Source organism: Lathamus discolor, chromosome 4 (genome assembly GCF_037157495.1).
Source record: "Lathamus discolor isolate bLatDis1 chromosome 4, bLatDis1.hap1, whole genome shotgun sequence".
Taxonomy (NCBI): domain Eukaryota; kingdom Metazoa; phylum Chordata; class Aves; order Psittaciformes; family Psittacidae; genus Lathamus; species Lathamus discolor.
Window position 1 is genome coordinate 7,166,386 of NC_088887.1, and position 22,371 is coordinate 7,188,756.

General features: G+C 44.8%; 1 protein-coding gene across 4 annotated transcripts in view; it reads right to left on the reverse strand.

The window, feature by feature from the left end:
- Window positions 1-22,371, reverse strand: part of USF3 (upstream transcription factor family member 3) — a 30,870-nt gene that overhangs the window by 1,852 nt on the left and 6,647 nt on the right. For 3 of the 4 annotated variants that reach the window (XM_065676152.1, XM_065676150.1, XM_065676153.1), the window contains exons 2-6: window positions 15,175-15,239; window positions 14,565-14,593; window positions 13,681-13,763; window positions 12,972-13,068; window positions 5,294-11,866 (exon numbers count right to left, since the gene is read on the reverse strand). In XM_065676152.1, coding sequence (XP_065532224.1) covers window positions 5,409-11,866; window positions 12,972-13,068; window positions 13,681-13,763; window positions 14,565-14,593; window positions 15,175-15,239 — 6,732 coding nt within the window. In that variant the 3' untranslated portion in view covers window positions 5,294-5,408. The remainder of the gene's footprint in view (window positions 1-5,293; window positions 11,867-12,971; window positions 13,069-13,680; window positions 13,764-14,564; window positions 14,594-15,174; window positions 15,240-22,371) is intronic. The other variant, XM_065676154.1, reaches the window with a different exon arrangement.

Genomic DNA, 22,371 nt, shown 5'->3' on the forward strand with positions numbered 1-22,371 from the left:
CAGTCCCGGGCTAACACGTTGCAACTAAACCCACACGATCTTTTCCAAATATACCTTGAAAGACAAAGGGACTCTTAATTGCCAGGTTGGCATCATAGATGTTTGCTGAAGAAAACGCATCTGTTGGTCAAACCGTCACCATACAAACTTCACCCCTTCTCCTGGCATAGATGAAGGGAAGATGAGCCTTCCTTAACATCATAACAACCCAATACCAAAACACAACAGCTTCAGGGGTAGGGGAAAGGAAAAAGGAAAGAAAAAGAAGGAGAAATGGTAAAGATGTTCCCACTGTTCTTCTTCCCAAGAGCAGAGCCCAAAGCCCTGGGAAAAGGCCAAGAGTTGGAAGCTGAAACACAGACCTGTCAGTGGCACAAACTGACCTACAAACTAAATGCAAGAGGCCTGGTCAGTGTGAAACAGGACTGGTTAGTTTATGGTAAAGAGGAAAACCAAAGGAATTTCATAATGAAAAATTAACCAGAATCACTTAACATCTAATTTCCTCTCTTTTGATGTGAAATACCCACTGTTCTTCAGCATGCGAGAACTGAAATCTGTGGCAAACCAATGAGTTGCTCAGGGGACCTGGCCAGATTAAGCATTCAAAGACGATCTTGGACAGTCAATTAGACCAAAAGCCTGCACAACAGAGCCCGTTTGTCTTTAATTAAATTGATCTAAGAGCCAGTCATCACTGTAAAGAACCGAGTTCAGACAATTTGTTCATATGAGGCTCTCAAAGCTCGCTCTGCCTACCTGTCTTCTCAAAGCAGTCTTCCTGACCCCGCCATCAACACCAGAGGACCATTCAGCACCAATTATGGCACATAAAAAGACTCACACTGGTGTGTGGTTGAACTTCAATAGCAGTTGAAGGAGGGTAAGGAAATGGTATTTCTCCATTGTAGCCTCAGCAGGTTTCAGAGGAAGCCCTGGGAAGGAAGACAGAGCGGCGTGGTGATGCCACAGGAATCACCATGCCCTGTCACAGCAATGTGAGGTCCAGTCCTCTAGAGAAGACTGATGGGCATTACTTTAGAGGCACATACCACAAAATGGTGCAGTTCCTCCCCAATCCTGATAGTCTCTGTATCGCTGCAGTGCCTGTGCTGTGATTACCTGCACTGCAGGCACCCTGGGAATAAGGGTACTCTTCTTTGGCTGTCTTTCTGTACAGAGAAGAGGCTCATGAAAGTGACTGACAGCGACTGCCTCTTCAGGAAATGATGTACAGCATTAACAGAAAACCAACCAAGCTAAATCCCAGCTGACCTATTGTATTGTGAACACTCAGGATCACATTTGACCTCTCTATAACACCAATGAAATGAACAGTGAGATCAATATGAGAGAATAAATACACAGCATACACTATTTCAGTTGGAAGGGCCCTCCAATGCTCACCTAGTCCAACTGCCTGACCTATTCTGGGCTGGCCAAAACTTAAAGGATGTTGTAGGGGCATTGTCCAAAAGCCTCTTGAACACTGACAGGCTTGGGACATTAACCACTGCTCTAGAAGCTTGTTCCAGTGTCTGACCACCACAATGCAGAGAAGAAATGCTTCCTAATGTCCTTTCTAAACCTTCCCTGGTGCAGCTCTGAACCATTCCCACATATTCTGTCACTGGATAGCCAAGGGAAGAGCTCAGCACCTTCCAGTCCACCTCCCCTCCTCAGGCAGCTGTAGAGTGATGAGGCTGCACCTCAACCTCCTTCTCTCCAAACCAGACGAGCCCAAAGCACTCAGCCCTCCTCACAGGCCTTGCCTTCCAGCCCTGTCACCAGCTTTGGTGCCCTCCTCTGGATCCATTCAAGGACCTTCATATCCTTCTTAAACAGTGGGGCCCAGAACCACACTCGAGGTGAGGCTGCACCAACACTGAAAACAGTGGGACAAGCACCTCTCTTGACCTGTGGCTGTGCTGGGTTTGATGCACGAGGATGGGGTTTGCCCTGCGGGCTGCCTGGGCACACCGCTGGCTCCTACTGAGCTGCTGCCAACCAGCACCCCCAGGCCCTTCCTGCAGGGCTATTTCCAGCCACCCCTCTCTCAGTTTGTACTTGTGCCCAGTGCTACTGTCCCAGCTGCAGCATCCGGCATTTCCACTTGTTAAACTGCATCCCATTAATCATTGCCCAGTGCTCCAGCCTAGCTAGATCCCTCTGCAAGGCCTCCTGTCCCTCAAGACAGTCAATAGGACCTGCCAGTTTGGTATCATCAGCAACCTTGCTTATGGTGCATTCATCTCCTGCATCCACATCATTGATAAATATATTGAACAGAACTGGCCCTAAAATTGAACCCCGAGGAACATCACTGGTGACTGGTCACCAGCTAGATACAGCTCCATTCACTACTGCCCTTTGAGCTCTGTCCTTCATCCAGTTCTTCACCCAATGCACCACGGACTAGCTCATCCCACAGCTGGGCAACTTGTGCAGAAGGATACTGAGGGGATAGCATCAAAAGCCTTATAAAGTCCAGGAAAACTCCAACCACCACCTGCCCTTCACCTACTAGGTGGGTGACCTTATTGTACAAGGATACCCAGTTAAAGAGGACTCGTCGTTTGTGAACCCATGCTGACTGCCTTGGTGATTACATTGTTCTTTAAATGCCTTTCAATAGTACCCGATTTAGTCTTCTCCATAATTTTTCCAGGAACTAAGGTTAGACTCGCAGCACTGTAGTTCCCCGAGTTGTTCTTCTCTCACACCCTTGCCACAGATTAGAATAACACTGCCTAGCTCCCAGTCAGCAGGGACATAACCAAGGTGCCAAGACCTCTGGCAGATGATTCAGAGTCCTACAGTAACATCCACTACCTCCTTCAGTACTCTGGGGTACATTGGGCCCCGTGGACACATGAACATTCAGCTGTTGCAGCTGGTCTGCGTATGCTCACCCCAGTTCTCAAAGACATCATGAAGCAGAGTAGTTTTCTCAGCACAGGAAACTGATGTGGTGCTACATGAATGTCTGGAATGATGAGCAGGATTATATAAAGTCCTGGAAGCCAGGGCTTTTTCACTACTTTGTCCTGAAAGCCAAATACACCAGTGCACACACAATGCCATTTAAAGAGTGCAAGAATGGCTGTTTTGCTTCCCTCCTCAAGGTCCAGATGAGTATGTAATGCACAAGGTAGCTGCTGCTTCAATATCCCTGTCTTTATCATCTAGAACTCATGGAGCCACTGACCGTTACGGAACTCACTTCAAGGCAGCCTCTTTGGGAACTACTGGGCTTGGGAAATCAATCTGATCAAGAGTCTCATTAGGTAAGATCCAGACCTGTTCCCTTGGTTCAGAGTTGAGGGCTGAGCATCCTTCCTGACCTCCTGCTCTGCACAGGCCAGCTGCTGCCATTCAGCCAGTAACCACACTTTGGTGGCCTGGCTTTCAGCTGAACTTAGGCAAGCTGCCTTGCTGTGAAGTGAAATAAAGAGTCCATCTATTTAAGAAACACAGAGAACTGACGCATCACTTACTTTGTAGTGTCCTAAGATAAGCTTCATCTGAATTAAAAAGTGATTCCAATTTGAATCAGTGCCATTAACTACAGGAAAACATCAGGCCGCAGGTTACAAGGGCAGAGACGTTGTCAGGATGAACTACAGACACAGTCCAATGAATTCTTATGCTGAAGCCTCTTTACTTCCCTGGATCAGTACAAAAAGACTTAGCAAAAAGAAGGCCTGGGCAGTCAAGCTATGGAAAAATGCTTATCAGGTCCCTTTCTGTGGGTCCTGTTCTTGGAAACAGAGTAGTAACTTCCTCTTTGCCTTCCAAAGAAAGAAGAAAATCCCCACAAAAATCCCTGCTCTCCACTAGGAGAGGCTTTGGGGAAGAACCTGTGACAGGTTCCGGGAGCAGCAAGACCATGCACTGGTGGGCAACACAAGTGTTTCAAACTTACTGTGCCCAGAGAAGAGGCACCAGAGCAGATTTTGCCAGCCTGGGAGTACTGCATACAAGGAAACCTGAAGTGACTATGTTATTTGAAGAATCAAAGCCAGAACGGTATTTCCAAGCACACAAAAACGAGAGACAGATATTACTGCCTTGTTTGAAGGAAAAGCACACTGCAGAGGCATTAAATAAATAAAACTTACCTAGTTTTTCCCCTTTCCTTTAGAAGAAACAGGACTGAAATTCGTCTCAGCCAGCACCCACACATTCACTCCATCTCTCATGCACATCCAAAGCATCCCCCTTCCTAGTAGTGCTCAAATCACATCTTGGTGCGCAGCACTTCAGTCTTGACATGTTCACGTTCCTCGCTGCCAGCCACAATCACACAGGTTTAGACTAAAGGTGCATTGCAGTGCAGAGTCCTGATATTAACTTGGGCTCAATCCTGTCAGCAAGATCCTATCAGCAACGTTATGTAAAAGCTGCATCCCCAGCGATCCCTGCTCATTCTGCAGGATGCCACAGGCTCAGTCCTCCTCTCATGTGCTACCTGGTACAACAAAGGGCTGTCACCCACAGGAACCAGAGAGCTGGTGTTAGAGCAGGGGCCGAAGAAAAGGAGAGGGGGGCTAAAAAGAAAAGACATTAAGAAGGTGCTAAACAAGGTACAAACCCACCCTGAGGTAACTTGCAGCATATGAACACTGAAATGGCAACAAATACAACTGCCGTCTCTGCTGACTGCACCAGGAGTCGTGAGCTACATTAAAACATTGACCACGTTCAGCAGTAACTGAAGCCGCTGTTAAAATGGATCCAAACCAAATTCCTTCTAGAAGCAGAAAGTGATGGGTTAAAGAAATCTGAATTTTCTAAACCCCTGTTTTGAACTGCTGACCATGGAAACACACAGGAATTTTTGCTAGGTGAGGTCAGCCTTAAGTCAAATGCATGTGACAAGCTTCAGGCAGCCAAAAGCTGCCCAACAAACGCCTTTACCTGTCAAAGCTGTGCCTTGTGCTGAGGCTCCTGAAGATACTTTACAAAAGGGAAGAGAGAAACCCAAGCCACTTCCAAGCCTGTCTGTAGTTTCAGGTAAACACAACGGAAACAAAACCAAAGCTGCAGCATATTTCCCATCTCCCATACAGATGCTCTCACTCCGCGTGTTACTGAGGGTGGCCCTTACCCCGGAACAACTGCGCATCAAACTTGACTGTTGGAAAATCAACAACCAATAGTTGCACAGCTCTCAATGTTGCATCCTTACTGTTTACAAGTAAGCATTGCTATAGGCACTGGTGCTTTAAAGTTAGTAAGGTGGATGGAAATACAGTGTGTATATAAATACGAAAAGTACCCATATACATACATTTAGGCAAATAAACAGTGATGCTATGAAGGGTCTCTTCAGGGATGCCAGTGAGATCCACTTTCTTCTTAAATATATAAATGATGCATCAGCCCAGGAGTCAGGCTATCAGTTCTCATACAGCTGAGCTGCAGTCGTGACCTAGAATATGGCTTATATTGTGGGCAGGTCGGTTCGAGGACTGCTTGGAAGAATCTGAAGCAGATGTGTTTGCGATGGACAGCAAAGGCGACATTGCTGAACCATCCGGAGGAAGAGCTGTGGCTATTTCTGGAAACAGAGACGTTAAGTTAAAATTGGATAAGTGCGAGGTGTTGGTCATGTGCATCGGCGGCATATCCGGGAGCAAAGGAAAACTGGGCTGAGCAAAACCAACAGGCCTGGGGGGAGACAAAATGGATCCAAATCGATTGTTTAAACTTCCACTACTCGGCTTCTCGGTGGTTGGGTTAGGAAACATTTGATTGGGAAAGTAAGGGATAGAAATGTCATTGGAAAGGGTAGGATGGGCAGGAGAGTAAGGTGGATAGAAGGATGGCAGAGTATTCTGAGGATCAACCGGGATGAGAGCCGGAGTTCGAGTGGCACTGGGCTGGGTGACTGGTGGGATGAAAGAGGCGTTGGCATTTATCGGTGGATTCATGCCGCCCTCCGGAATAAAAGGGAACCCAAAATTCTGAGAAAGGGTATGTTGGTCGGGGGCTGCATTGTCGTTAGACACTTGAGGGCCATCAGACATAAATCGGACAATGCTGCCTCTTTTTTCTATGGCAGACTGCTGGCGCCCAAGGATCATACTGCTGCTGGTGGACAGGGGAAGGTGTGGAAGACTAGGGTCAAAGACATTCCCATGTCTTTGATTTCCGGATCGATTCCTTTCGGGCTGACGTATTTTAGAACCTCCGTTATCTTGCAGAGGATGCCTCGAGCGCTGAGTCACTGACGAATTTGGCTGGCGAACAGAAGGTTGCCCTTGCTCGCCGCTCCCATGAGAAACTGCAGGGTGCGGGTGAGTCGGCCTCACAACTCCATGCATGTTGCTAGAAACAGGCGTATTCATGTGGCTCTTAGTTCCGTGGCTGTCCGTCATCCTCATGGGATTGGACTTCTGCACAGAGATGTTTGGGCTTGTATTGCGACCCTGAATATCTCCCGAGGACGAGGACGTTGAAAAAGGAATATTCAAAGAACTGTTCCTTGTGTTAATTGCCCCAATAGACATGTCACAGCTCTCCCTGCCCTGAGCATCACCGTCTCTTCGGATGTGGACACTCTCTCGTGCCGGGGGACAGTTGTATTCGATTGTGGAGGAGGCACCGCACTGCGTGTTCCTTTGATGTTCTGGGATCGATCTTTGGCTTCCACTAACTTGATCTCCAAGGTGAGGGGCAAGTAAACTCTGCATAAAGCTTTGGTGGCACGTGTTTTCATTTTCCCTTGATGGCAGGGTATTTCCTGTGGGAATACCCTGCACTGGCTGGTAGGGCAATCTCTTCTGCCTCTCTATGGACGGCCCAGTGTTTTGACTGATCCGAAACGCTTGGGACTGCATGCCCCTGAGGGATGACACAGAGTTACCGATTTCGCTGTTTCTTGAAGCCTGTACATCGAAGTTGCCCGTTGGTTGTTGGTTTGGTCCAGCTGGCTTAAACGTCTGACAATCAGAAAGCCGCTGCACATCTGAGCCAACTGTATGGTCGACAGGTAAGCGGCCCTGCATATTATGAATCACCAACCCTTTATTCCTAGAAACATCAAGATAGCTCCGCATTTCAAGCTGGTCAGGAACCCGAGGGCCTTGGAGAGATATTCCTATTCTCTGTTCTGAATTTGAGGGTGTCTTCCCAATGAGTGCCTCAGCAGAGTAGCTGGAAACTCTGTTTCTTTCCTGCCTGTGAGGGGTGCACGTCATATCTGATGGTCTGGTTACGATACTTGCCTGGGACACCATTTGCTGCTCTAAGCCCCTTGAAGTCATCAGTCTTTGCATCTGATTGTGCCCCGACACGTGTTCAGAACCTGAACCTTGCTGCCTGCTGCTAACATCCTGTTGCTGTTGATGCATAATATCCTGATTTATATGGCTCTGAGGGTGGTTATGGTGGTTCCTGCTTGTTGCAGGATTTTCACAGTTCTTTTCAGGCTGGGAAGCTCCAAAGTGCTGCTGCATCTGCTGCTGCATTTGCTGGTGGTGAGGATGAGGCTGACCACCTTTTTGCCGTGCCTGGTCACTTCCGTGGTGTTTCTGCTGTAGAGAAAGCTGCGTGGCTTGCGTTCCCTGGATGAGATTTCGCTTCTTTTGCATCTGCACCTCCTGCTGCATTGCTCGCTGTTGGTGGACACCATGGGGTTGAGAGTGGACTGAGTTTTCCCCGTGTGTAACATGGTGCTGCAGCTGATACAAGTGATGCCTTTCCCTTAACTGACCAGCCTGCTGTTGCTTTAAGTATGGGTGATTACTGTGAAGGTGAGATATGCCTTGAGCAGGAACGTGTTGAATTGGCTGCAAGTGCTGCCCTGCCTGGCCTTGCTGCTCTGAAATTGATGGCTGAGAACTGCACTGGACTTCAGTTTGCCTCAGAGCTGCTGTTACGAAGTTGCTGTTGGGTGGGAATAACCTATTAAGGCCATCAGTATGCCCTTGATTGCTCACTGATACCACCGAATTGGATGAATTAGGGGGAATCTGACTGACCAGCATCTGTGTTTGATCAGCAATACTCTCTGGTGTTCGGTTCATCAACGCCATCCCTTCAAGCCTTATGGGTGCTGTCTGACACTGCTTTTGCCTCTTTGCTGTCGAAAGCAGAAGGTCATCTTGAACAGCCCGTTTGGCGGAGTCTTTGCGACCTTCATGATTTTGCTGCTTTAAGTGTGATTCCTGCAGCTGGGAAGCCTGCATGGTGCTTGCCCTAATAGCATTCAGTTGTTCCTGAGCATATTCACTCATCATAGCAGGTCCTGGAGACTGATTGACGTATGTGCTAGATGGAAGGGGGAGGCTCACAGTTGAAGGGACTATTGCTGGCTCTGAAGACTGGGATAAACTTGAGCAACTCACAAGGGGATGGACAATGCGACTCTGGTGTATTAGATTATTCACACTTAAACTTGTTAGGCTTGGTGACTGGGAAGAGGAAATCTGCAGAGAAGTGTTTGATGTTTCCACACCTCCCACAGAGCAGCTTGGATTCTCAACCTGTCTATCAACATTTGTCTGGACTGTATCTTGAGCACTGAATTTGTTGGGCGCTGCTTCCAATGGCCCAGCATTGTTTTCTTTCACTGGCTGAGGTTTAAAAGGCTGTTGCTCTCTCTCCAAAGGTGCAACCTCAGTTGACTTTGCGATGGCATCCCTCACGTTAACCTGTATTCCTCCACCGCCTTTCTCAAGGTTTTCCTGGTCAAAAATAGCTCTTGCTGCAAGAGCCACAATGTCAGTCTGTTCTGCAAATGTGCAGCTATTACATGTACTGGTTGAGGTGCTGCTAGTGATGTCTTCTCTGGTGGTATCTGGCAGCATAGATGCAACTGAGAAGCCTCGACTGCTGCCAGAGCTAGTTGACATGGGGGAGTCTGCCTGCCTGCTGGCGATAAGGGAAGCACCGACCACTTCCTGATCAGAAATGCAGGAGTGATGCTGGGAGAGAGCATCACCTTCCGTGTTCATTAGCAAGAGTTCCTGCTTGTCGGGCAAATCCACATTTGGTTCTGCTGATTTAGGGTTTTCCATGGGAAAATCAGAATGCTCCCCCTGAACGGCAAACGAAGAGGTTTTTTCCACAGCTGTTCTTTCTTTTGTGAGATCAGACAGCATTTTGGTTAGACCCTGTCCTTCCAGCAAGTCTGCATCTTGCATCACCGTTGAGGAATCCTGCGCAACGCTGCAGGGCTCTGAAACCGTTCCTGCCTTGGAAGGATGACCTGCTGTGCTGCTCTGTGCTGCTGACATCCCAGCAACCTGGGGCTGTGCTTCGGTAGGAGAGGATGTTAAGGTGCTGGGGGGGTCACAGGGTTTGGAAGACTCTGATGAGGCAGAGTCGGTTGATGGATGGTTCGGAGATCCTTGGGCCTGCTGGTGCGGAGCATCTTTGGCAGCTGGTGGGACCAGCGGCAGCTGCTCTGACACCACGGACTCCAGCAGCGAGGAAGCGGGTGCCTCTGCGGAGCTCAGCTCAGGGGCAGGGCAGGTTTTCACTGCCTGCTCAGAGCGTGCAGTGTCTTTGGAAGGAGAGTCAGGAACACTGACACCACTCGATGCTGCCGTACCACTCGCCTGCGACGTCGTTAAAGCTTGTGCTGCTGCTGGAGCGGTTTCAAGCAGCCCCTCACCATTTGAATGCTTTGCCACCGTTTCCACAGCAGTACAGTCCACCTTCCCTGCATCTTTGCAAGGAAATGCTGGGCAGGACGCTTTACTGATAATTGCTTGGTGTTTCTTCGTACTTGGCTTTTTGTTGGTCCTTTTGGACTTTGCACTGGCTGGCAAGCTAGCAGCCGCTTTTTTGGGGGAAGCATTTATTGAATTGGATGCAGTAGTTAATACCGGAACCTCTGCAGGTACTGAAGTTGCCACAGAAGTTGGCAATGACACACAGTTAACTGTGGCAATCTGGTTACTGACAGTTGTGGGATTGGGAGGATGGTTGAGAGACAAGTGTAAGCAGCTCTGTCCAGCCATCTGCGATATGCTCTGATTGAGGTTAGCTAAAGCACCAAACGTATTGAGGGCAACATTGGTATTTGGATCTTCGCTGGTGGTGGGTTGAATAATTTGCATAGGGGCTTGATTGGAAGCTCCAGATGAAGACATCACAGGCTGCAATGCAAAAAGCTGCCCATTTAATGAGATAGTTTGAGGATGTTGTTGATTGGACATTGTAACTGAAAACGTTTGCGTAGAGCTAGAAGATGGCAAAGACGATGGTCTTGGCAATATATGGACAAGGTGTTTCCCTCCGAAAGTCTGTGGAAGTGACACATTTTGGATGGAGCTGCTGGAGTTTGCAATTGCAGTTGGCCCATTCATGGGAACTCTCACAGAAGCAGAGGGCTGAGCAGAGAGGAGGGGAAGAGGATTCTGGTTAGCAGCTTGTATAATGACAATTTGCTGACTAACGGTTTGGCTGGGAACTTCTGCTCTCACAATCGGAGGGCACGGAGTGGGGTTTGGAGGCTGGAGAATGATGACATTCTGGTTAGCTGGTGCTCCTGTAACAGCTGCTGCGACTGGCTGAGCCATCTGAATCACCTGCATAGCTGAATTTAATGGAAGGAGATTTCCTGCAGCCTGAGTTTTAACCTGTGGCTGGCTGATTAATGGCTGCATAGGTAAGGGTGGGCACGAGGGCAAGGTAACTACAATCTGTTCAGCTGCTTGGCCATCCCCAGGCAGAGAAGTATTCAAACTGATACTTGCAGTCAAAGGCCTGCTGTGAGCAGAAGATACAGTACCAGCACCATTAACTGGCTCGTTTAATACTGCAGTCATTATACCAGATGGTGTTTGGCTTAGTGGCTGAACAGTATTTCCTGCTAGCTGCAAAGTTGTCCATGTGGTCTGTGTGTTTCCAGCTGAAGGCATCCGTGTAAGGCTACTCATGTTTTTCAAGTCCGAAGTGCCAACACCTGAAGAGCCTGAAAAAGACCAGCAGTTCTCTAGGGAAATGGCAGGCAGAGTGCTTATTGCCGTCGCAGCTTTAACTCCTTCTGCTGCAGAAGTCACAGGCATCCCAGCACTACTTACTAGGTCTGTACTTTTGAGGACGTTTACAGAGGAAGAACTATCTGCAGCAGACAGTCTCGCAGATGGCACACCAGCTGTGTCCGTGGGTGAAACGACACAGCTTTCCTGAAGGTCACTCCTAGAATTCTGTGCATCTGAGCAAGCTGCATTCACCTGTGGAACTTTGGAGGCTTCCGTGGAGGCACTGGAAGGAAGGCTGATTCCCTGGAGGAGTGTTTTCTTAGTTAATTTAGTGCCCTCCTCATCAGTTTTACTTTTGGGAAGGTTTTGATCATTCTGTAGTGCATTACCTGAAGAACACTGGAGCTCCTGTTCTGTTCCGGATCGAGATGCGCTCTGCGAGCCAGTGGTAGCAGTGGTAAGCACGCCTCGCTCATTGTCTGGGGTGGAAAGCTCAAGAACATTCCCTGCTGGAGCTGTCTGAGCAGATGCCACTGGAGAAACTGTAGTTTGTGGCCATGGCTTGTTTTCTGTGGGGTAAATACCAGAAATCGTCACAGGAGTCACAAGGTTGCAAGTTCTCTGGACTGGCACAACATTGGCGGTTTGCTTTTGTAAATTATGACCAACATTAAATGTTATTCCCTGGACAGATGCTCCCTGGTTATTTCCATTGGGTTGACTCCCATTTGAATAGACAATGATGTTCTTTTGAACCTGATCGCTGGGAATAACAACCGAGACCTTGGCATTTTTGAGATTTCCCTTCCAGTGGATTGTAGGGTCATCATACAGGCAAATATCATTTGCTTTCAGTAGCTCGATGTATCTCCCATTCTCCTTTTGCAGTTCATCCAGCTGTTTTCGGAGTTTTTTTATCTCTTCAGCTACAAAACAGTGAGAGCACTCCATTACATCAGCACCAGAGCAAATACTAGGTAACATTACCCCATGATTTGCACATTAAATGCTACGTAGTATTGAAATAAATAGTTAATTATGTATGACCTCTTCAAATGGGTAACATAATGAAAATGAAGACTCTTATCCTGATAAGCCTCTCTACTTAAGTGGGAAAGTGAATGAACTTCATAGACTATTCCATTGCCAACAGCAAGACATGTCAAACTATTTAGTTATTAAAAACCATCAGGACAAACCCAGATGAAACTGAACACTCATTAAATTGTTTAATTATGGAAAGATGAACACATTAATGTTCTTTTCCCTGCTCCTTTGCAAGCACTAAAACTGTTTGTATGTAATTTGATAATCTCGTGGTTTTGCAGGACAATTAGGTTTCATTACTTCTAAAAATGATAATCAAAATTAAATATGAAGCACTTACGTACAGCCACAAACCCCAGCAATGCACTTGGAGATGGCTCACCTAACTAGAAAAATCACCTAGGTTTTTCAAGCCAAATTACACCACCAAGATAAAAATGAACTATCAAGAACTCCATTCTATGGGTAGAAATAAAACTCACAAACTGCAAATGAGCTCTGAGATTATTTCTGTCATACCTCCATCACAATATTTGTATGCATCTGTTCAAGAAGGTTTGAGATGATGCATTTTTATTAAATAGGCTGTTATCATTTACAGCATCTAAAAGGAGAAGAAATGGCTCTATGCATGAGAAACTCCATTGTTTTAATGGAAAAAATCTAACTAAAGTTTGTCAGAAATCATTCTGGTCACTACAGTGGACTAAATCAGGATGGAATCTACTAGACGATGCCGCATCACCTATAAGCTCTGTAATTACATCACAACACAATTGCTCCATATTCTCTCAGCTATGTACAAGAACGCACACTTGGGCATTTTGCTGGCTTCTTGTTTCAGCTGTGTTTTTCCTGTATGTCCACAATGTCTTGGAATTCCCAAGCGTGTTGATCCAGGCTTTGCTGTTAGTCCGTACGAACAGACACACACTGGAAGTGAGTGACAGAAATTCTAGAGCCTCCAGCAGCACCTGTACTTACCCTGTTCATTGTTCCCTCCATTTAACAGAAGTTCATCATTCTGTCTTTTCATTTCTGTTATATACTTAAAGGCCTGATCCAGGATCATGTTCTTGCTCTTTGAAAGAAAACGTGGATAAAATTAGGATAAAGGTCTATAGTTGGTAGATCCATTGATGCTACTGACCCCAATGCCATGAGCTTTTATAGAATAACATTTTCAGTGCTGGAGCTGACATTTTCCAATGCCCAAAGGTAGCTACTAAGGCCACGGAACCCGAACACCAAGCATCATTTCTTGCTGAGCAGCCTGAAATTTGTGTTCACAAACAAACATATACATCAGATGAAATTTCCAGGATACTGCTTTGGAAATATTTTCTTAGGAAAGAAACAAACAAGGAACAATTATCCAGGAAGGTGTATGCATAACTTTGAAAGCAATATACTGGAGAATATGGTAAGACAAAATATGCCATAAGCCCTTCATCATCTTCCCTTTATGAAACTATGCTTACTCTGCCTGCAAAACCTCTTGTTCACTTCTTAACTGCTAAAAGGAATTCTATTACAAATAATTTTTAAATACTAGTAAGATTTTTGAGCATATTAATCCACACAGTTTTGCCTTCATCCTAAGACAAACAGCAAAGTAACTATGCTTCCTTGCACAAGGAAATGCGCAAGCATTTTACAGGAAACTTGTACACACCTCTGAATGGACACTCACCTGCTTAAGTGCTGGAGAGCAGGGAATGAGTTCGCCGATTCTGTTTATCCCAGCATTAATCTTCTTCTTTCGATGTCTCTCCACTAAGCAAAACCAATACATGCTGTGTCATCTGCTTGGGCAAGTCACCACAACAGCAGCACGACTAGTACCAGTGTAAGGACTCAAATACATTATTTCATGGTATACTGGAACCCTCAGTAACTCGAGAGAGGAAAAAAATTCCTCTAAAGTAAACCTCAGGTACTGAATGGAGAGCTGTAAACATAAGCAGCAATACCTTTAAAAGTGGGGATGTTCTGGACCCCTTTGTGGAAAGGAAGAGTTACTACATCTCAAAATTCAGGTTTTGATACTGCTTTTGAACTGAGTTTTATACCACTCAGCCTGAGGGATGCAACCCCTACAACATACAGCCAGTATGTGTACAGAATTTCTGGGATGCCAACATCCAGGTGGGTGCATCGGGGACAGGTTATAGGAATATTTCTAATACAGGGAACCCCTGAAGCTCTCAGGTCGGGTATCTGTCTCTGTTTGAAGAGAGATGGGCATTATCATGTGAATGCTGTGCATTTATTTCCCTTTAGAATTAAATACAACTGAAATTGTTTCATTCTTAGTTCACTAGCATTGGAAAGGCAGTGGGATGGTCCTGCTTTCATATTGGGTGTGCTACTGCAACCCTGTACTATGGAAAACATCAAACAACCTAGATGCCCTTCTACACAGATATGCAAGGACGCAGAAAGGTGTTTGGAAGGGTGGCGTTTTAAATGAAGTAAAACTCCTTGAGAGGAACCTTCTCCATGCAAGATCTGTTTTAGTAGTTCAAAGCATCAGTGCTTATTTCCAGACCAAATAACAAAGCATAATGTTCCTACCTGCATTATGTGTTTCCCGGTTTTTCTTTCTGTGAAACACAAAGAGAAAGTGATGTGAAACAGAAAGGAAACAAATCTGCATACAAATACTTCTCTTATTATTTTCTTTACAGCTGAAAATACCAAATATTCTGCTCTGTGAATAAGGATGTAGCAGAAGTCACACTCACAAGGACTGGTCTTAGACATTAGTATTAAATAGTTTCTAATAATAATCCATGGAGAGACCCAGCTGCCCTTTGATTCTCACTACCAATACAGAATACAAAAAACCCCACTATTTAGTGGGGTAAGAAAGAGTCCGAAATCCATGAAGACTGAAAAACAATCTGTAGGACAAATCAATGTTCTCTCCAAGCTTTGTCCTGTCATAAAGCAGATCCTACATGGGTACCTAGCACAGGATGAATGCTCTATTTAACCAGGGACTGAAGGATTCCCCTTCCAATCAGGTATTAGATCAATGTGCTACTACAAAACAACAAAAACCTGGAAACGTTGTAATGACCCTGGTCAACCCTCAGAACTGCTTGTCAATACCCAATTGCAAACTCTTAGCTAGAAACTTCACACCTGTGACATGACCACAGAGTACAGAAGTACAACTCACCGATGTTGCTTCTTGGTAGGTGTCTCATTCTCTGTCATCTCTGGCATGGTTTCGGAGAAGAGAGCCTGAAGAAAATTGGGGAAGGAATTAACAACCGCACTCTTCTGAATTCTCAGCACGTGGCATTTGTTACATCATTCTGCCTTTGACCACAAGGACAGGTCCATACTTCAGTGTACGCACAGGTCCATCACCTTGATGTAGAGCAGTTGGTCATGTGAGTATAAACTCGCGTGCGAGTACTCATGTGAGTAGTTTTGTGAACCTGCCCTGCTGTCTATGATGAACTGGCTTGCATTTCCTCAATTACTTTACATATCAAACCAATTATAGTCCCAACTACTTTAAGGAAGCAGGAAGGAAAATTAGAGTGTATGACTGGTCTTTGAATGGGAGGAAATACAGCTGAATTCTCTTCCATCAGCCTTTCTTAGCTGAGTATGCATTCAATTCTCAGCTCTAAATAAAACATGAATGCTTAGCAAAATACAAGATACAATGAGGACATTTTATTAAATACAAATTTAGAGTGCTATTAATGTAGCAAATTACAAAACCCACTTACTATTGAATAATGTACATCTTAAAATAGCCAAAAATGACAACACCCTATGTTGTTGGGTAGGTAAAATTCAGTTAAAAATAAAGTTTTGAAATAAAGTTATACGTAACAGCCTCAGCTTGAACACATCAGGAGCCTGTATTTAAACAAACAAAAACATTATGAAAAAATATACAAAAGATGAGATTAAGTCACTGATGGTTGAACAGGTATCTACCAGAGGAATTCATTTTAGAGAGGAAGTAACATAGAGTATATTGTAATTACAACAGGAAACCCCCCCCAAATCTGCTTTTTGATAAGGCAGAGCTCTGATAACTAAGCATTTAGTTCCATGTTTCTGCTCATTCTTTCACCAACGAACCCGTTACTATAACTCTTTCCATGGGCCCTCAGACTGCTCGTGGCTTCACCTCTCCCTGGTTCCTCCTAGAAAGCTCATCAGCTTCTTTTAAGGCTTCATATCTTTAGGGGGTTTGTTTGTACTGGAAGGAAGTGGGGGCGGGTTTTAATATAACTTTCAAACCCAAGCAGTTCTCAGTGTAAACCGAGCATTACTGACACCGACATTAAAAACACCCCCAAAACAACATCTTTATGAACCAGAAAGCCAGCCACCTATACAGAGAGCTCCCAATGCACTGAAGCACACACTTTGGAAAGGGCTCTGCGCACACACTTGCATGCATGCTTGTGTAAAGTCAACAGAAATAATGTGTATTGTACCAGAACAGAATTCGGGTGCTGTTCTCCAGTCTAAAATGTAGGGTGCTCTTGTCCAGTAAAGATTAACTAAAAACAAGGGTGCTCTTGTTCAGTAAAGATTAACTGGGGAGAAACATCAGGGCTGATGCTGTTTACCACTCTATCCCTTCTTTAAATACTTCCTCTATTCCTGTGAAGGCAAGAATAGGGGAATGTTGGCAAACCTTGAAGTAAAGCAAACAGGCAATATCCTGCAAATAGATCCAGCTTGGGGAACTCAAAGTCCTGAAGTTTTCAGGAGCATAATTCAACTCTTCCACCTACACAACAGTGCAGTGTTCACACCACCATAAAATTAGACACAATCCTCCCTGAGATGAGCTACTGCATTACACCACTCCTCTGGGTGTTACACACAGCCGATCTGAAACAATCACCACAGACTTCCCTAGCCCGTCAATGGGAGTGCATCATCTTCTATTCGTATTTCGCCACAGGTTTGCTTCCTCCATTCTCACTGACCATGCTCTGATAGAGTTAACATTCTTTTACTGTTAGAGAAAGTAGTGGTGTAACATCAGCACTTTCATTCACTCTCTTTTAAACTACCTTGTGTTACTTTATCTTAAACCCAAGATTTCTTCTCCTTTAAATGCATTTAGCTTAATTCACTGGTTTATTTTTGTTTATACACCATAAGACTATTCCAGTTGGGACCTGAGGTCCTCCAAGTTGGTGAAAATTCACAACTCTGAAAGCCAGGAAAGCCAGTTTCCTACCCAAGGCATCTGTAACTGATCCCTCCTGTGCATAACTGGCGATGGTCAGTAGTACTTACTTATTCTAGCTGCATTCATTGTATCAGGTGATGATGGAGGTGAAACTGGGAGAGTTTAGCACGTGTGCAATTCTGATGACTTCAAAAGTAACTCTGATTAAAGGCCAACCATCTTTCACACTGTTGGCAACCAGAGATGTTCACCCACACACTGTGAGACTGCGGTCAGCACACTTCACTTCAGTTGTGTCAAAGCAGCCCAGCAAAATCTATATCCATTAAAGCTACCAGCAAAGACATGAGAAGCAGAGCAGCTACCCACTACTGCTATGCTTTTGTATATCCATCACTAAGACAATACCTTGTGTATCAGATAAAATAGCTATTCTAGGGGGCAAAGGGGGGCATTTAGTGTACACAGCACTCTTTGTGTTTAGTGAGGTAAGGATGTGAGCACAGAGTCTGTGGACATGGCTCTGGTACAACAAAGCTCACAAACGGTACACTCAGAAAAAGGAACGTGCTGGATTGCATTGTGTGGCAGTCATGCACCCTGTTTCTTGACTTGTCTGCACCATCTGTAAGGACAGAGTTGATGTATCTGTTACAGCCCATTACTAGACCATGCCAAGTATACTGGAAATCAGAGTGAAGAGATGAAAGAGGTCTAAGTTTTGGTAAATTTAGCGTTTTTTAAGGACTAATGTATTCACCAAGCAACCATGCTTTTATAATCTTGCAAATTTATACAACTTCAGAATATAGAAAGCATTAATATGAATTTAGATGGCCAGCTACCATGCAGGTCTACAGAGAATGCAGAACTGTGTGAAGGTAAAGGGTATAAAAAAGCACCCACCCACAAATACCCCCCCCCAAAACAGACACAGCTGTCCTGGCTCCATCTGCTCTCCCAACACACAGTCCAGATCACATCCACAACCACATCCTCCCCATGCCCCAAGTCAGAGTACCCATTTCTCCCTAACAACACAGTCTCCCCATGCTCCAATATTCAAGCTTTTTCTGCCGAGGGTCCATATCCAGTCAGCAAAATTCTTATTCCTAATAGGAGCACCTCTATCTCTCAAAGTTATGATCTATGCAATTTTCCATTGCATTCCATTATTTCTTCCCCCTGAGCAGAACCCTGAAATGATTCAGCAATACACTGTACATAGTATTTAGGAAGATCAGCAAGGCCTCAGTGGTAACTTGTGCTGAAATTTATTAACACAGCTTCCAACCATTTTTTGATCCTAGGAAATGGATCTTTATTACAGGTCAAAGAACCCTGATTTCTTTCTTCCTCCCTTGCCCTTCTTTCAAATTGTCAATGAGCTGCTTCTGAGTGACGCCATTCCCTGCACATCTTAAGCCAGATGCCACCACGTGCCAAGGGTGTAAGCCTCACAAACGTAACTGTAAATGTGTGTTTGATACGCTTCAGTTCCACTGGGATCTACAACCCATTTCACATAGAAGACAGGGCACAGGAATGCAATGAACATTATTCTAACTTCACTTCAATGTGGAATTAAGTCAAAGTTATCACAGTCTACCATTCAACCAATGTTTCCCCAAAAGTTTCAAAGCAGGTTTGTGTGACTGATAAGAAAAAGCAAGGCTGTGTACGTTATCTCATTAACCCAGCATCTTTCAAGTGCTGATTTGCTAACTGAAAAGAGGTGGTCAAGTTTGTTACACAGCACCTGTATGCAACTCTGGGGTTTCTACTGAGGGACTGTACCCTAAGAAACATGGTGAACTGAAGGTTTTTTCCTATTCTTATTCTCTAAGGACAAAGCTCTGACTGGGTGGAGACTTCTGTCAAAGAAGGTTTATACTGTCTCCATTTCTTCCTCTTAGCTGTTATATCACTAGCGCACTGACAATGGGTTTATCTTCTTCATGTAGAGATTCCTTCACTGATTCTCTAAAGCAGAAGGTATGTATTTGCTTTATAAACTCAAGGACAAATGCATTTCAAGTTCACTCATATTACATACTCACTTGACTCACCTGAGCGTCTTTTGCAGAGAGAATGTAGCAAATTCTAAATTCTTTAGCCAGATGAACCAAAAGCAACACAACATTCACATTTATTTAGTACCAAGGCTCCCTCAAGCTTTATATTGTCTGTAGCTCTTCCAGTGTCAAACTGAAATACCAATTTATATGCAGTGTCATCCCCAGAAATGAAGAGGTTTTGTGTTCTGGAGATTTAAGTTTAACATAATCTAATATCCTCTACAGTTCTGAAAAAGTAGGGTAGAAAACTCAAAACCAAACTGATTTGAAGGGTCTTCTTCTCTACCACCCGTCTTTGCAGGTATTACTCAGCACCTTAGTTTATGAAATCTTTTCTTCAAAACATAAACAACAAATAACATATGGGGAAAAGAAAATAATCACTGCTTTTAGAATTTACTTCCTTTGTTTGCACGATCTAAACTCAAATACATTGGTTTGGGGTTTCTTTTTTTCTTGCTCACTTAAAGCAATAAAGTTTCAGTAAGGCTGTTGTATAAGAACATAGAACAGTTTGGGTTGGAAGGGACCTTAAAGCTCATCCAGTTCCAATCCCCTGACACGGCCAGGGCCACCTTCCACTAGAGCAGCTTGCTCCAAGCCCCATCCAACCTGGCCTTGAACACTGCCAGGAATGGGGCAGACACAGCTTCCCTGGGCACCCTGTGCCAGTGCCTCAGCACCCTCACAGGGAAGAACTTGTTCCTTATATCTAACCTGAACTTCCCCTGTTTCAGTCTGAACCCATCACCCCTTGTCCATCACTACAGTCCCTGATGAAGAGTGCCTCTCCAGCATCCTTGTAGCCGCCTTCAGACACTGGAAGCTGCTCTGAGGTCTCCATGCAGCTTCTTTTCCCCAGGCTGAACAGCCTCATTTTTCTCAGCCTGCTGTGTGAGATCTTGAGGAGGTATCAAGTGATTCTTCAATAGCTACACTAGACAGACACACACTAAACCGGCTTGCTGCTCTCTCCTGAGGACCCTAACTAACAAGCAGTGCAAAATATCCTAGAACTGAAATATGCAGGCCATCCGAATTCATATGTCAGGGGGTTTAATTCATCTTTTTAGCTATAAGTCGTTAAGTTACAAAGGATTACACAGTCACGTTCTTGAATATCTTATAGGCTTGGGGTTTGAGAAATATGACACAAACTAAGAACTTGCCAAGGATTCATGGTACAGGAAGCAATATTGTATGGGTCTTCACTACAAAGCTCATTTACAACATGCAGAAGACATCCATCCTGAGATTTGGTTACAAACACAGACCTTCCAGGGTAAAGGATTTTCCTAGGAATCTTTTTGGGGCTAAAGGCAAAAATGGCTGAGGTAGAAGGTACCATAAAAGAATATTTCAGTTTTAATGTATATGGTGATCAAACTTACCCCACAACCCCACTGTTCAGACATATAATTTCCAAGCACATTGACTTTACAAGAATTAGTGAAACTTCCCATCGACTTCCAGAACTGTGGAAACTGGCAACAATATGAAAACACTTCCAAAGCACTCCTTCAGACAGCGTATTGCCATGTCCTTCGGAGAAGGCCAGCACACGATTCCAGCAGTGGTGCTTTCACTGTTACGAGCGGTAATGAAATTTAAGCACATGCTCTGCCCCCAGACTCAACAAAATCAAGCAAAAACCCCAGAAATCTGCAATGTACATTTCATTCCAGGCTCCTCTCCAAGGGTTTTAGTGGACAGAAGGGGGCTCAATTCTCCTTCACAATCTTAATGCTATTTCACACTTCTGCTCTTCAGCGTTTTTGCTCCATAAAGCGGGCCTGCTGGGCAATTGCTTCAGTTCCAGGAATAAAGGACTCGTGATGTGGATGTTTGACAGTTTTGAATAACACTGGCAGGGATAAAGCTGCAAACTATTTCAATTAGGTTTAACAGAGAGGTCCAAACTAAAGATATCTGAGCTGAGCTGGCCAGGGAAAGTGGGCACACTTTCTTAACACTCCCAAAGAGGAAATTTAACAGCAAGATCAATGTATGTTAGACACCAGAAAATGGAACCATTAGGAACCATATCCATAGGAAACCTGGATTCATTAATTCCACCACTTTCAGAAGTACTTATTTAGCTTAGGAGCATTAACGTACATGAGCCATCCAGGAGTAAATAAGTAGCTCTGAAAGCACTAGATAAGCAATAAGACTATTAGAGAAATTTAGCACTGACAATGAAGCAGAAACTAAAACCAGATTTCCAAGTTACTGCTTTGCAGAGGTCTGAAAAGGATGAATAAAGGGAAAGGACAGACCGACACCATGATCCTGCAAGTTTTACTTCATTAGAAAATCACTCCATAACATTAAAATGCCTTTACCTCCATCTTCTAACTTTTTTCTGTAACTGTCTGCAATCACCTCCTTATTGCCACCTGACACTGACTTTGCAAGAGTATCTTAAAGTGAAGCTTGAAGTGGGAGATCTCCATTGTGTTGCTTTGCAAGGGACAGCTTATACAGTTAATTTTTCCAAGCTAAGAAACACAGGGTCTTCCCATCCCCACCCAGAGTAAACCAGAAAACCACAGACAAAGGGAGTGAGATGGGCTGGAAAGCCTCTTGAGACAATGAAAGGTGGGACTCTCTATAGTTGCCAACCACAGCAAGTATAAAACATGACCTCGACAGATACCACTGCTTCACATAAAGGCGATACTTAATACTCCAGAGGATGAGCTGAGAGTGAGCGTCACTTCTGCTCACAGACTTCAACAAAAACAAACCCAAGAAGACCTCAAATTCCCCCCACTTTCATTTAAATGGACACAGACAGCAGCTACGTGCCTGACAGCTGCCTCCAACAGAAGCTTTGCACTTGAGCTATGAAGACCAAGATAGAAGAATGGGTGTGCATTTGGGCGCCGTTGGTTAAAAGTACAAAGGCAGAGCTGCAGCCCACAGCTAACACTGCAGAGCAAGGAAACTGCAACTCAGAAGTACAGAGCACATGTAAGTACTACACCAAATAGATATTATCCTATTTTTTTTTTAGTTTGGATACGAATGGTAACTGCTGCAGTTGCAACTAGAGACAGCGATGACAGACCAATGGGCACGTAGGCCAGATGTGACTATAGCACTATAAATACTGCCA